Below are 16,488 nucleotides of genomic sequence, written 5' to 3'. Positions count from 1 at the left end.
GTATCAGAGGGGTAGCCGTGTTAGTCTGAATCTGTAAAAAGCAGCAGAGGGTCCTGTGGCACCTTTGAGACTAACAGAAGTACTGGGAGCATAAGCTTTCGTGGGTAAGAACCTCACTTCTTCACTTGCATCTGAAGAAGTGAGGTTCTTACCCACGAAAGCTTATGCTCCCAGTACTTCTGTTAGTCTCAAAGGTGCCACAGGACCCTCTGCTGCTTTTTACAGATTCAGACTAACACGGCTACCCCTCTGATACGTAAAATGCTAGTTGTTTTAAGGATTAAGTTGAGATCATAAACACTTTCATTGGTACATTAATCAGGATTTGAACCCAGAGATCAATTGCTGCCCTTTGTTACCATTGTGCAGCCCCAAAGATTTCTCCAAAAAGGTCAACACATTATTGTTTAACATTGCTTAATACGTGAACTATGTGTGTTTTGTGAATGTGTACCAAAACTGAATGCTTCATTAGAGAATCTGTCATTAATTGATTTGAGATAAAATGAATTAAGTTATTACATGCTTCTATAAGTCATTCATCACTTTCCATTATTTGTATCAAGAAAACAGAACATTTATCCCAAATTAAAGAGCATATGCTCTGTGTCCTCCTACAGCAATCAAACCAATTTCCTTGAAAAAGACCAAAACTGAAAGATTATCAACCAGAAAGCGCTCAAAAGGATTATAGCACCTATAGAAAAAATCCTACTACACTCAGGGTGTGTCCATCACACACAGAGGATATGTACACACTAGGATACAGATGCATTTTAATACATTAGTTAATGTGTGTTAAAATCCTATGGTAAAATTTTGACATTTAATTCAATAGGAGTTTTGCCATTGACTTCACTTGCGCCAGGGTTTCAGCCTTAGTGCTGACAAACCAGTTGTAGTTGTTACATGTTATGGCTTCTCAGGGTATACCCTAGAGTGAGCCCGGTGTTTATCCTGATCAGCTAACTTGTTATAACTACAGCTTGTCTACACAAAGATGTTAACATGTTCAAAATATACTTTTTTTTCCTTAGTGAAGAAAAGGCTTAAAAGTGGTCAGATTTGGACTCTGATGAATTTTCAGAGGCAAGATCCCATCACTGAGAATGCCTCACCACTTCTGCCTGCAAATTTCACCCTGAAGATTGACACTTGAAATGTTCTTGCTGAATGCAGGTACTGCAGTGGGGGGAAAAAAGGAAGAGAGGAAGAAATGGATACTACAAAGCTGGCAACTGTATTCTGCAGTAGCTGAAGCTTCTAAGGGCTTGTCTATACTGGCACTTTACAGCGCTGCAACTTTCTCGCTCAGGGGTGTGAAAACAACCCCCCCGCTCCGAGCGCTGCAAGTTTCAGCGCTGTAAAGTGCCAGTGTAGACAGTAGCTGGGCTCCCAGCGCTGGTAGCTATTCCCCTCAGGGAGGTGAGTTTTTTATAGTGCTGGGAGAGCTCTCTCCCAGCGGTATGCTGCTACTACATTATCCAGGAACAAAGGGGAATCCCATAAGACACAGAAATTGTAAAATCACCTTGAAAATTGGCAGGCAAAAACTTTCATTTCAGAGTGCAGCCACAGTTCTTTCCAGTTCCTTGAAATTTCCCCCCTAAGTATAAGCATTGCCTCGGTCTTATCTGGTTAGAACCAATGCCAGCTACCTTTCAACTAGGTCATTATCTCTACCAGAGAGTAGGAGAGCAAGGAATCAGCTCTGTCTGGGGTTGATTAAAAATGAAACACATCTGAGAAGCACCTCTAAATATCTTCTAGTAGCTTCACATACAGAGTGAACAGAAGGGTGAGAAGATTCCACCAGCTACACTAGTCATGGATTTAATTATTGGAGCTTTAGGGGAAGAACAACAATTGGCATCTTTGTGGTAGGAATAAGGGCTTGTCTACACATAGAGATATTCTGGAATAGATCCATGTGTGGACTCTCTTATTCTAGAATAAGAGTGTCCACACATGGAATTATTTAGGGATAGTTATTGTGCTTTAAATTCACACACCACATAAATGCAAATTAACTTTCAAGTGTAGACAAGCCCTAAAAAGTCACCTTAAAACAACTCTGGCTGTTACTGCCCCGTTCCATAGGGGAGTCAAAGGCAACTCATAATTAAGGGTATTGAAAGTGCTGATAGGATTAATCGTGTTTTCATGGATGTACAGTTTCTTTCCACTACTCTAAGGAGATTACAAACAATCAAGGCACTTTCCATATCATATCCAGATCTGAAGCCCAACAGATTGGGCTTGAAAAAATGGGAAGGATTCAGATGCTGCAGGAGTTGGCTTGATACTATCTTCTTAGGCTACGTCTTCACTGGGGGGAGGGGGAGGTCGATTTAAGATACGCAAATTCAGCTACGCGAATAGCATAGCTGAATTAGATGTTTCCGAGCCGACTTACCCTGCTGTGAGGACGGCGGCAAATCGACCTCCGCGGCTCCCCCGTCGACGGCGCTTACTCCTACCTGCGCTGGTGGAGTACAACTGTCGATTCGGGGATTGATCGTCGCGTCCCGACGAGACGCGCTAATTCAATCCCCGAGAGATCGATTTCTACCCGCCGATTCAGGTGGGTAGTGAAGACATAGCCTTACTGTCCTTCCCAAAAAATGAAGGTTGTAACTTGTGAGATAATTTATGTCATTTGTTCTGAACACGGACTGGACCATATTTGAGGATTAGTGGGCCTAGACATTGCTCACGGGCTTCACCAAACATCTGTGGGGAAAGCAATATAGCAGTGCACAGACAATCCAGGAAGTTTTTGGAGAGTGTTGGGGACAACTTCCTGGTGCAAGTGCTGGGGGAACCAACCAGGGGCTGTGCACCTCTTGACCTGCTGCTCACAAGCAGGGAAGAATTGGTAGGGGAAGTAGAAGTGGGTGGCAACCTGGCCAGCAGTGACCATGAAAGTTCATGGTCAAGCTCAGGATCCTGACAAAAGGAAGAAAGGAGAGCTGCAGAATATGGACCCTGGACTTCAGAAAAGCAGACTTTGACTCCCTCAGGGAACTGATGGGCAGGATTCCCTGGGAGGCTAATATGATGGGGAGGGCTGGCTGTATTTTAAAGAAGCTTTATTGAGGGCGCAGGAACAAACCATCCCAATGTGCAGAAAGAATAGCAAGTATGGCAGGCGACAAGCTTGGCTTAAAAGAGAAATCTTCATGAGCTTAAACACAAGAAGGAAGCTTACAAGAGGTGGATATCTGTACAGATGACTAGGGAGGAGTATAAAAATATTGCTCCAGCATGCGGGGTGTAATCAGGAAGGCCAAAGCACAATTGGAGTTGCAGCTAGCAAGGGATTTGAAGGGTAACAAGAAGGGTTTCTACAGGTATGTTAGCAACAAGCGGGTGGTCAGGGAAAGTGTGCGACCCTTACTGAATGGGGGAGACAACCTAGTGACAGATGATGTGGAAAAAGCTAATGTACTCAATGCTTTTTTTGCCTTGGTCTTCACAGACAAGATCAGCTCCCAGACTGCTGCACTGGGCAACACAGTATGGGGAGGAGGGAGCAGCTCTCAGTGGTGAAAGAACAAGTTAAGGACTATTTAGAAAAGCTGGACATGCACAAGTCCATGGGGCCAGATGCAATGCATCTGAGGGTGCTGATGGACTTGGCTGATGTGATTGCAGAGCCACTGGCCATTATCTTTGAAAACTCATGGCGATCAGGGGAGGTCCTGGATGATTGGAAAAAGGCAAATATAGTGCCCATTTTTAAAAAAGGGAAGGAGGAAAATCTGGGGAACTACAAACCTCAGCCTCACCTCAGCCCCTGGAAAAATCATGGAGCAGGTCCTCAAGGAATCCATTTTGAAGCACCTGGAGGAGAGGAAGGTGATCAGGAAGAAGTCAACATGGATCCACCAAGGGCAAGTCATGCCTGACCAACCTGATTGCCTTCTATGATGAGATAACTGGCTCTGTGGATATGGGAAAAGCGGTGGACATAATATACCTTGACTTTAGCAAAGCTTTTGATAGAGTCTCCCACAGTATTCTTGCCAGCAAGTTAAAGAAGTATGGATTGGATGAATGGACTATAAGGTGTATAGAAAGCAGGCTCAATGTCTAATTGGCAGCCCCAGCGGAGTGCCCCCGGGGTCGGTCCTAGGGACAGTTTTGTTCAACATCTTCATTAATGATCTGGATGATGGGATGGATTGCACCCTCAGCAAATTCGCAAATGACACTAAGCTAGGGGGAGAGGTAGATACCCTGGAGGGTACGGTAGGGTCCCAAGTGACCTAGAGAAATTGGAGGTTTAGACCAAAAGAAATCTGATGAGGTTCAACAAGGACAAGTGCAGAGTCATGAACTTTGGATGGAAGAATCCCATGCACTGCTACAGGCTGGGGACCAACGGGCTAGCAGCAGTTCTGCAGAAAAGGACCTGGGGATTACAGTGGACGAGAACCTGGATATGAGTCAACAGTGTGCCCTTGTTGCCAAGAAGGCTAACGGCATATTGGGCTCCATTAGTTGGAGCTTTGCCAGCAGATCAAGGGAAGTGATTATTCCTCTCTATTCGGCATGAGTGAGGCCAAATCTGGAGTACTGCATCCAGTTTTGGGCCCCCCACTACAGAAAGGATGTGGACAAATTGGAGAGAGTCCAGCGGAGGGCAACGAAAATGATTAGGGGGCTAAGGCACATGATTTACAAGGAGAGGCTGAGGGAACTGGGCTTATTTAGTCTGCAGAACAGAAGAGGGAGCGCGGGATTTGATAGCAGCCTTCAACTATCTGAAGGGGGGTTCCAAAGAGGATGCAGCTAGGCTGTTCTCAGTGGTGGCAGATGACAGAACAAGAAGCAATGGTCTCAAATTGCAGTGGGGTAGGTCTAGGTTGGATATTAGGAAAAACTATTTCACTAGGAGGGTGGTGAAGCACTGGAATGGGTTACCTAGGGAGGTGGTGGAATCTCCATCCTTAGAGGTTTTTAAGAGCTGGCTTGACAAAGCCCTGGCTGGAATGATTTTGTTGGGGTTGGTCCTGCTTTGAGCAGGGGGTTGGACTAAATGACCTTCCAACCCTAACCTTCTATGATTCTATAAGGGACATCGGCCCATTTACCAGGTGATGGAGCAGACCTTTCCCTGCACATTCAGAACCAGGAGTAACTGTGACTCAATCAGTCAGGGAGACAGTGCACACACTCTCCTCCTTTGATCATGCTACCAGAGAGACTGCCTCAAATCTGATTTACATTACTGGGAAACAGATTGAAAGTAATGTTCTAATAAAGAAAATCTATTTTCCATGACACATAGAAGCCTTTTGGTCATTATATAATTGGAAAAGAAAAGCGACAGTAGTATCAAAACAACGCTTGCTGGGTCAATCAGTGAGACTCTGTAGATAATAAACACATTACGAGACTGAGAGGAGACTGGAATAAAAAACTCAGGAGGAGGCAAAGTTGTGAAACACAGGCAAAAGAAACTCAAAAATAGTTGTGACTTATTTTCTTTGGAAACTAATCATGACACAACAGGGGTGAGTAGATTTTTGTTAGCTATACAGACATTTAGTTTGTTAATTTGTTAGCTATATAGACACTTGATTCGGGCAGACTAATTGTGTTTACGTAACAGTTTTCATTTTTAACATTCTAAAAAGTATGAGGACCAGGATTTTCTTTCATCAGTGCTTTTACAGCTGATATGCAAAGTCTAAAGGCCTGATGATAAATTCTTAGTTTTCAGTCTACCAAACTAGTGCTACCCAGAAATGAATACTTTAAAATATTCACCTCTCATAAATGTTTGATATCTAACCATATGAGAAGATTCCCTCTGTGACTGCAGAGATTGTTTTCCTCTTCCTGCTCTGTACCCACATGGGGTTTGTTCCACCCTCCCCCCAAAACAAGACCATTCTGCGGGGAGAGGGGACAAAAAACAAACATCCAATTTCCGTAACTATTTGCCTGATGAAGCAATCCTCTGAGGATCCTTGAGGACAATTTTGAATTTAATGACTTTCATGGGTTTAGAATACATTTTCTATGCTCTTACAACTTCCATTTTAATTCCTTAATACAATATCAAAAGTAGGGCTGTCAATTAATTGCAGGTAACTCACGCAATTAACTAAAAAAAAATTAATCGTGATTAATTGCAGTTTTAATCACACTGTTAAATAATAGAATACCAATTGAAATTTATTAAATATTTTTGGACATTTTTCTACATTTTCAAATATATTGATTTCTATTGCAACACAGAATACCAAGTGTACACTTTATATTATTATTTTTGATTACAAATACTTGCAATCTTCAAATTGCAATTTGCAATTTTCAAAAATGATAAACAAAATAAATAGTATTTTTCAATTCACCTCATACAAGTACCATACTGCAATATCTTCATTGTGAAAGTGCAACTTACAAATGTAGATTTTTTTTTGTTATATAACTGCACTCAAAAACAAAACAATGTAAAACTTTAGAGCTTACATGTCCACTCAGTCCTACTTCTTGTTCGGCCAACTGCTCAGCCAAACGAGTTTGTTTACATTTACGGGAGATAATACTGCCGGTTTTTTATTTACGTCACCTGAAAGTGAGAACAGGCATTCGTATGACACTTTTGTAGCCAGCATTGCAAGGTATTTACGTGCCTGATATGCTAAACATTTGTATGCCCCTTCATGCTTTGGCCACCATTCCAGAGGAGATGCTTCCATGCTGATGACGCTAGTTAAAAAAATAATGCGTTAATTAAATTTTGACTGAACTCTTTGGGGGAGAATAGTATGTTTCCTGCTCTGTTTTACCTGCATTCTGCCCTGTATTTCATGTTATAGCAGTCTCAGATGTTATAGCAGTCCCAGCACGTTGCTCATTTTAAGAACACTTTCACTGAAGATTTGACAAAACACAAAGAAGGTACCGATTTGAGATTTCTAAAGATAGCTACAGCACTCAACCCAAGGTTTAAGAATCTGAAGTGCCTTCCAAAATCTGAGACGGATGAGGTGTGGAGCATGCTTTCAGTCTTAAAAGAGCAACACTCTGATGAAGAAAATACAGCACCCAAACCATCAAAAAAGAAAATCAACCTTCTGCTGGTGGCATCTGACTCAGATGATGGAAGTGAACATGCGTTGGTCTGCACTGCTTTGGATCGGTATCGAGCAGAACGCGTCATCAGCATGGATGCATGTCCTCTGGAATGATGGTTGAAGATGAAGGGACATATAAATCTTTAGCGGATTTGGCACGTAAATATCTTGCAATGCCGGCTACAACATTGCCATGCGAACATCTGTTCTCACTTTCAGGTGACATTGTAAACAACAAGCGGGCAGTATTATCTCCTGTAAATGTAAACAAACTTGTTTTGCTGAGCAAATGGCTGAACAGGGAGTAGGACTGATTAGATTTGTCGGCGCTAAAGTTTTACATTGTTTTATTTTTGAATGCAGTTATTTTTTGTACATAATTCTACATTAGTAAGTTCAACTTTCATGATAAAAGGGTTGAATTACAGTACTTGTATTAGGTGAACTGAAAAATACTATTTCTTTTGTTTTTTTGCAGCACAAATATTTGCAATCAAAAATAAATATAAAGTGAGCACTGTACATTTTGTATTCTGTGCTGTAACTGAAATCAGTACATTTGAAAATGTAGAAAACAAAAAATATTTAAATAAATGGTATTCTATTATTGTTTAACAATGCGATTAATTTTTTTAATTGTGCGATTAATAACATTTAATTTTTTAAATCGCTTGACAGACCTAATGAAACCTAATGACATGCAAAGTAACTTAATTTTTCTTACTACAATGACATCACTTAATAGGATTGCCTCTCCAAGATTCTAATTTTTTGTACTGATTTGTATCGCTGCCTATTTTGATAACTTTCAGTTGTTAATATTGGATAATTCAATCAGAACTGATTGAAACATGGAAATCAGATATGTGATTTAACACATACAACATGAAGAGAGACTTGTAATATACTTAACCAGGAATTTTCTTGCTTGCTTTCCTGCAGCAGTACACAGTAAAAAAAAGTAGTGGTAAAGTGACCTTTTAATGCACTGGCACTGCAGGCAGCCAGACCTCCCCACAAAAAAGCACAGACTTTCATCTTCTTTAATGGACTTATCCATATCTGTATGTTATCAATGTTCTGTATTGTTCAGCTTAAAAAAACAGTAGCTGGAATAGACACATTTCACTGATCAGTATGTATTTTAGTTGCTCTGATACAGTCCTGTTGGATGATTATCAGAACGAGTGGGTAAGAATGACAAATGCAAAAAGAAAATGGATGTTTTGTAATTTGGCTTTATTTTTCCTCAGCAGAATAATGATGTAAACAGTTTGCTAGAATAATTTTTTCACACCTGGAAGAGCTTGCACACAAGACCTGCACAGAATTGAGAGCACTCAAGCACCTTGCAGGATTGGGCCTATACTTTGCAAATGGTACTGAATAGAACTTGGCCACTGGAGCAGGTTAGACAAACACCTGTCAGGAATGGTCTAGATAATACTTAGTCCTGTCATGAGTGCAGGGGACTGGACTAGATGACCTCACGAGGTCCCTTCCAGTCCTATGATTCTATGATTTGTTTGTGCAATTTATATCTGAATAGTTCAGCAGAATCCTCCTAATTGGCACAAACAGAGAGAAACAAATGTACCAAAATTAAGCAATTGTCTCAATTATTAGAGGTTCATGGGAACACACTGCACTGGGAAACATTGTTTAGTTTCAGGAATTGCTTTAAAAAGGTATTCCAAAGCATTAAAATATTTTTTAAAACAATATTAAGGCAAGACACTCATTTAACAATCATAATTGAGCTGGGAAACAGCATGAAATGAACAAAGGACAGCACAGTGAGAAATTTATGCTAGCAATTGGTGTGCCATTATCCCAACGTTTAAAGTCATTGAAATACATTCCACTGAATCCTTGGCAATTTTCCCAATCAAGCGGGTGTGCCAATTATTAAGATTCTGATGAAGTGGATTTTAGTGTATTACTGACTTTGATAAAAAGTACTGTTTATCGTTAGGGTAATATTGGAGACTAATTCATACAGGAGGACGGCAGTCATTTCTGCTTCTTTTAAAAGCTTATCTACAGTCACATAATAGGAGATCACAATGAGAGTGCATAAAAAGTGTCCAGGTTTCTGTTATTTTCATTTCCTATTTTTGACTTGAATATTTAAGATATATTTTCCTGTAAGGACCCAATTGAATACTTACTATAGTTTTTTATACTCTACAAAATTAATGATACTCTCGTAAAAGCTTTAAAATAAGTGTCTTTCACAGTTTTCTTTTTCAATTTGTGGAGCACTTTCTCCCATTTGTGTTTCAAATAAAAATGTAGTTTCTTTCCCCCACCTATATTATATATCACTTTGGGAACAATATTTGTTTACTATTGTGGAACAGCACAATCCAATTTAAAACAAATCAGAGAGTGACTTTTTTAAAGTCAATATTTAGAAATTGGAAGACTTTCTCCAGCTGATACATTAAGGTAGGTCAAACTTGGGGCAATTACTACTACTATACAGAGATCTGCAGATATGGATGAAAGGTAGGGCTTATAAAAGTTAACTTCAAACATGATATAACTACTTTTAAACCCTTGGTGATGCTTTTTTATATATTCCTTTCATATAAATAAAGTGTATTAGCAAATATAGCTCTCTGTATTGTAAGATGTGATCACAGATTAGATGCAAAAGACTACATGAAGATTTTTAATGTACTGTTCATTTGGTGGATATAATTTACAGAAAATTTGTAGATTTCAAAAATGAATATGTATTTACATACCTTAAAGAACTCCTTTTTTTCAACTTGTTCATTGCCATCTGCATCCAACATTTTAAAAGCAATATGAAATCCAGTTTGTGGTTCTGCAATGAAGTGTTAAAAATACATATACATTTGCTTATAAATAATGAATGCAGCAGAATTATCACCTGCAGTTTCAGTTTTCCATAGTTGAATAGATGCTTTGAATTCCCAAACCATATTATCCATACACAACTATTATGTGAATGTTAGAAAACACTGTTTTATATCCATTTCAAAAGATAGGGATATGGGTAATGAAATGCTAATAGTACCTACATATAGCAGAATATCTTGATCTGTTCTCACCTATTCTGAAAATTCAGTCCATCTTAATGTCCTAGATTCTCTTCCTATGATCCTCAGCCTGTTTCCCCATTTTCTCTGTTGCCACTGACCATCTTAAGTTCTAGCTCTATGTCCTGTACCAACTTTCATGCTAAGAAGAGCTGGAAGAAATCTTCAAAGCCAATCAATATTCCCAAATTGGTTAGAAGAATCACTGTAGAGTGATCTCAGGTACTTCTTCCTCTCAGAAACTAAGCAAGCTGTATACAATTATCTTGAGGCTCTACTGCCCTGAGAAGCAAGAAATTGGGTTTGTAAATCAAATCCAGTTTGTAAATCAAACCCAGTCCTCTCAGCTAGGAGCATGGGAACTATCCACAGGGTCCTGAGCCAGCCCAAGTATTTTTTTTTTCTTAATAGAATCTCTGTATACATTTGAGCTCCAATTTTTCCCCTTTCAGCACATTGTGTATTTTATTCTCCAATACCTATTTTTTAATGAAACTGCATTTCTTTCACCAAATTGCTGCCCCTTATCTATCAGGACAATTTCATCAGGTCTAGTAGGCACTAAGAAAATGCAAAACTCTCTGAACTACTTCTTTTGTCCATTTGAGGCTACCTGACTCACTAGTGGGTTGTCCTCTTAACTAGCCTGCTCAGGAGTAATCTGACACTGAAACATGTTTGAAGTCCATTGCAGTAGCAAGTGACCCCACTGATATAGGACAGTTACCTGTTCCGTAACTGGCGTTCTTTGAGATGTGTTCCTCCTGTCTATTCCACAGTAGGTGTGTGTGCTCACCACGTGCACCGGTGCCGGAAGTTTTTCCCTTAGCGGTACCCGTACTGGGGGAGCACCATGGCGACCCCCGGAGTGGCGCATGTATATCGTGCTATAAGGGGAGCCATGGGCTCCCCCCACCCTCGGTTTCTTCTTGCTGGACAACTCCGACAGAGGGGAAGGAGGGTGGGGTGTGGAATAGACAGGAGCAACACATCTCGAAGAATGCCAGTTACGGAACAGGTAACTGTCCTTTCTTCTTCGAGTGATTGCTCCTGTGTATTCCACAGTAGGTGATTCTAAGCAGAATCTGTTGGAGGTGGGTAGGAGTTCACAATGGTTTGGGATGAAGTACCGCCTTGCCGAACCCAGCGTCGTCCCTACACTGGGCGACGATTGCGTAATGCGAAGTAAATGTGTGAATTGAAGCTCACGAGGCCGCCCTCCAGATGTCCTGAATGGGGACATGGGCGGCGTAGGCAGCTGATGAGGCCTGAGCCCTCGTAGAGTGAGCCTTAATGACAGAAGGCGAGGGAATCCCTGCCAGGTCATAACATGTGCGTATGCACGAGGTAATCCAGCGGGAGAGGCGCTGGGCAGAGATAGGTTGCCCTCTCGCCCGCTCGGCCGAGGCAATAAAGAGTTGAGAGGATCTCCGGAATGGCTTAGTTCTATCCAAGTAAAAGGCCAATGCCCTACGCACATTGAGCGTGTGGAGGCGGCGTTCCTCGCTAGAGGAGTGGGGCTTAGGGCAGAGCACGGGGAGAAAGATGCTCTGCTCCATGTGAAAGGTAGAAACCACCTTTGGGAGGAACGCCGGATGTGGGCGAAGCTGGACCTTATCCCTATGGAAAGCCATATAGGGGGGTTCTGAGGTTAAGGCTCTGAGCTCCGAGACACGTCGGGCAGACGTAATCGCCACGAGGAAGGCCACCTCCCACAAGAGGTGCGACCAGGAACAAGTGGCCAGTGGTTCGAAGCGGGGGGAGGGCTGTGAGACGTGACAAGACCAGGTTGAGGTCCCATTGTGACACGGGGGGCCTAGCGTACGGGAACGAATGGTCGAGGCCCTTCAGGAAGCGGGAGGTCATAGGGTGGGAGAAGACCGAGTGTCTTTGCACCAGCGGGTGAAAAGCCGATATGGCTGCGAGGTGCACCCTGACTGAGGCTGGTGCCAGACCGTGTGTCCTAAGGGATAAAAGGTAGTGTAGGACAAACTGGAGAGGTGCAGCGGAGGGGGAAACTCCCCGCTCGCACACCCACCTGGCAAACCTGGACCACTTCGCCACGTATGTCTGACGCGTGGATGGCTTCCTGCTTTCCAGGAGGACTCACCTTATCTGCTCCGAACACATGTTCTTCTCCTCATTTAGCCACGGAGTAGCCATGCTGTCAGGTGCAGCACGGCCAGATTGGGATGCAGGAGGTGTCCCCCGTCTTGGGAGAGGAGGTCCGAGCGGAGCAGTAGCGCCCTCGGGGGGGCCGCTAAGATGCATAGGAGGGGCCCGTACCAGTGCTGGTGGGGCCACGCCGGGGCTATGAGAATGACCCTTGCCTTATCCACTTTCACCTTCTGAAGGACCTTGGCAATGAGAGGAAACGGGGGGAAGGCATAGAGGAACTGGCCTGACCAGCTCAGGAGGAACGTGTCGGAGATCGTGCCCTTCCCCACCCCTCCCCTGGAACAGAATTGTGGGCAATGCCGGTTCTGGCGGGTTGCAAACAGGTCGATCTGGGGAGCTCCCCACCCTAGGAAGATTCAGTGGGTGACCTCCGAGTGGAGCGACCACTCGTACTGGGGGGAGAAGACCCTGCTGAGGCGATCCGCTTGAGTATTGCGGATGCCCGGGAGATGAACCACTCTCAGGGAGATATCGTGGGCTATACAGAACTCCCACAAGGCCCGGCAGAGGGCTAGGGAACAAGTTCCGTCTTGCTTGTTGATGTAGTACATGGCGGCGGTGTTTTCCGTGAGGACTCTGACCACTCTGCCATGGAGGTGCGTGAGAAAGGCTACGCATGCCAGACGTATTGCCCTGAGTTCCTTGACATTTATGTGCAGGGACAAGTCCGGGGTCGACCACGTACCCTGGGTCTGTATGTCTCCTATGTGAGCTCCCCAGCCCAGGTCCGAAGCATCGGACATCAGATCTATGGATGGGTTGGCCTCCTTGAAGGGAACCCCTTGCAGCATACTGCTCAGTAAGGACTACCATTGAAGGAAAGCCAATACTGGGGACGGGATTGTGAGGACTTTGTCCAGGCTGTCCCGGGCCTGGGAGAACTGGGAGGCTAGCCAGAGTTGGAGGGGCCTCATCCGAAGTCTGGCATGGCGGACCACGTATGTGCAAGCCGCCATGTGCACCAGGAGCCGAAGGCACGACCTGGCTGTGGTCACTGGGAATGAGCAGACCGAGACAATGAGGTCCCTTAGGGTCTCGAACCTGTCCAGGGGAAGAGAGGCCATGGCCTTGGAGGAGTTCAGGAGAGCTCCAATGAACTCTATGTGTTGGACGGGCACTAGAGTAGATTTTGCCTCGTTCACGACTAGACCTAGGTTTTTGCACGTGGCCAGGAGTAGCTGCATGTGGGACTCCACCTCTGGACGAGAATCGCCCTTGAGGAGCCAGTCGACCAGGTAGGGGAAGATTTGCACCCCCTTTTTCCTGAGGTACACCGCCACCACTGCCATACATTTCGTGAAAACCTTGGGGGCTGTGGATAGGCCAAAGGGGAGGACTGTAAACTGGTAGTGCTCCATCCCCACCACGAATCTGAGGAAGCGTCTGTGCCCCTCGAAAATGTGGACATGGAAGTAAGCGCCCTGGAGGTCCAGGGCCGCGTACCAGTCTCCGGGGTCTAGGGTGGGGATAATAGAAGTTAGGGACACCATGCGGAACTTGTAACGGGTTAGGAACCTGTTCAGGGTCGTGCAGGTCCAGGATGAGTCTGAGACACCCTTTTGCCTTGGGGATCAGGAAGTATCGGGAGTAAAACCCCTTGCCCTGGAACTGTGCTGGACGTGTTACACCGCACCGAGACTGAGCAGCCGATCCACCTCCTGACCCAGGATGTGGACCTGCTCGGGATCTCCCAGGGCCACACTGGGGGGCGGGTGGCTTGGCGGAGGGGGAAGTGAACTGCAAAACGTATCCCTCGGCAAAAGTGCTGAGGACCCACTGGTCTGATGTTATGCGGGACCATGCCCTGAGGAAGGCAGACTATTGATTGCAGAACACAAACTTTATTGGTCGGGGGGGTCTCCCTGGCAACAGGCCCGGTGCCCCCCTGTAAATAGTCAAAACCACCTCTTTCCCTGTCTCTTGCCCTTAGAGGGACCAGGCTGCTGGGTAGAGCGGGACTGCCTCTGTGACTGGCATTTCTGGTCTGAAGGCTTTCTGTACGGGGGCTTATATCTGCTCCTAGCGGGTTGAGCCGCCGGGAGCGATTTGGCCTTGTCCTTTGCCGGAGGGACGTAGAGGCCCAGGGTCTGCAGGGTGGTGCGGGAGTCTTTCATCCCATGCAGCCGGACGTCCGTTTGGTCCGCAAAGAGCACCTTGCCATCGAATGGGAGGTCCTGCATCAGGGATTGGGCCTCCATCGACAGACCTGACAACAGGAGCCACGATGCCCGGCGCATGGAGATTGCAGACGCCATGGAGTGAGCCGCCGTGTCAGCCGCATCCGACGCAGCCTGTAGGGCCGCTTTAGCCGCCGCTGACCCCTCTTCCACCAGAGCCTTGAAATCCTTCCTATCCCGATCCGGGAGAAGAGGCTCGAACTTAGGCAAAGACTCCCACAGGTTAAAGTCATACCTGCTGAGTGAGGCCTGGTGGTTGGCTATTCTCAGCTGAAAACTAGTTGACGAATAAATCTTTCTGCCAAAGAAATCGAGTCTCTTGACATCTTTGTTCTTAGGAGTGGGCGTGGGTTGGCATTGGCACTCTCTGTGGTTCACCGACTCAACCACGAGCGAGTTAGGTGCCGGGTGGGAGTAAAGGTATTTGTGACCCTTCGCCGGCACAAAATACTTCCTTTCAGCCAAGGAGGCCGGAGCTTGCCACAGGGAACTGGTGATATTGGCAACACCTTGGTGTAACGGCAGGGCCATGCGGCCCAGTGCCAAGGGAGATAGAACGTTGAAGAGGGAATCAGACGGTCCCTCCATCTCCTCGGCCTGTAGCTAAAGGTTGGATGCCACCCGCTTCAGCAAGTCCTGGTGTGCCTTAAAGTCCTCCTGTGGGACCAAAGGCGGAGGCGCCACAATGGCGTCGTCTGGTGCCGGAGATGTGGCATGCGCGGAGTTGGGCACCGCGATTGGTGCCGGGGCGTTGAGACCCAGGTCGGAGTCCGGTCTCGGGTCTGCTGAGTCCTGGCCTGTCGACTTATCCCGTGGGCGACCCGACGAGGCTGATGGAGCTTGGGACGCTACGGCGACGGAACAGGTCCCCGGGTGGGCTGGTACCTGCTGCCACAGTGCCCACTGGCACCATTGTCCTTGCCACGGGGTACCGTGCCATTGACCCTGTTGGGTAACTGATGGCACAACCTGTCCCGGCGGGGCAGCGCGGCCCGAGGACGGGAAGAAGGGTGCCGAGGCCGAGGTGGCCGAAGAGCGTTTGGTGCCTTGGGAGCGATGGGAACGGTGCCTGTGGCGTCGTCTCCCTCGCGATCTGGACCTCGATGACAAGGAACGGTACCCCCTCGATGAGCTGCTTCGGTACCCGCGATGGTGGAACGGAACCCGGTGCCATGACGCCGAGGTACCCCGGGGGTGTCTCTGGCCCAGTGTCTGGTTGAGTGGGAGCTGGAGCGCGAATGATGATGTCTGTCGCGTCGAGATTGGCTCCGGTCCCCATGCCTGACCGGGGAGCGTTCCCAGCGCTTCTTTCGGTGACTATGCTCACTGGCGGGTGGCGTAGAGGGGGCCCGTGATTCCCGTCTCGATGACGGGTCAGATGGTCCGGCCGGTGTTGACGATGGCCCGGAGTCCCCCGATGAGCGGTCGCTGCGCGTCGAGTGGTGCGGGGAGTGATCCCCGGAGTGGGAGCTGCGGCTCGCCGAACAGGTCTGACGGGCACCTAATGGGGGCTTGCCTCGAGACCTGGGACCCATACTCGGTTGTGAGCTCGGCACGGGAAAAGACATAATGTCCTTTGCAGCCTGCACCGCCTCCGGCATTGACGGTATCCGTACCGGGGATATCTGGGTCGATGGCACCAGGCTGCTCCGCTCCACGCGAGTCGGAGGTCTTAAGCCCAGGGGGGACCGAGGGCTGCCCAGCACGGGACCAGCCTTCCCCTTGTCCTTATGGCGGCTTTACTGCGAGGCCGGGCCCTTCCCTTGCTTCCTGGAGGGAGAGCGGCGCCGAGTGGTCAAAGGCGCCTCGCTACATTCCAACAATGCGGCGGCCTTTGCCGAGTCCGATCTGCGCACCGGCATTGGTGTTAACGCCAACTCCATTAGGAGAGCTCGAAGTCTGAAGTCCCTCTCCTTTTTGGTTCTTGGTTTGAACGACCTACAGATTTTGCAGCGGTCGCTAATATGA

The 16,488-nt window shown here is 46.3% G+C and overlaps 1 protein-coding gene across 2 annotated transcripts in view; it reads right to left on the bottom strand.

Moving 5' to 3' along the window:
* Nucleotides 1–16,488, bottom strand: part of MICU2 (mitochondrial calcium uptake 2) — a 247,104-nt gene that overhangs the window by 38,699 nt on the left and 191,917 nt on the right. For both annotated transcript variants that reach the window (XM_034758762.1, XM_034758763.1), the window contains one exon: nt 9,848–9,930. In XM_034758762.1, the coding sequence (XP_034614653.1) occupies nt 9,848–9,930 (83 nt within the window). The remainder of the gene's footprint in view (nt 1–9,847; nt 9,931–16,488) is intronic.

This window comes from Trachemys scripta, chromosome 1 (genome assembly GCF_013100865.1).
Source record: "Trachemys scripta elegans isolate TJP31775 chromosome 1, CAS_Tse_1.0, whole genome shotgun sequence".
In the NCBI taxonomy this organism is placed as follows: Eukaryota; Metazoa; Chordata; order Testudines; family Emydidae; genus Trachemys; species Trachemys scripta.
The sequence above is the reverse complement of the archived record's forward strand: the minus strand, read 5'-3'. Positions and strand labels throughout refer to the sequence as shown.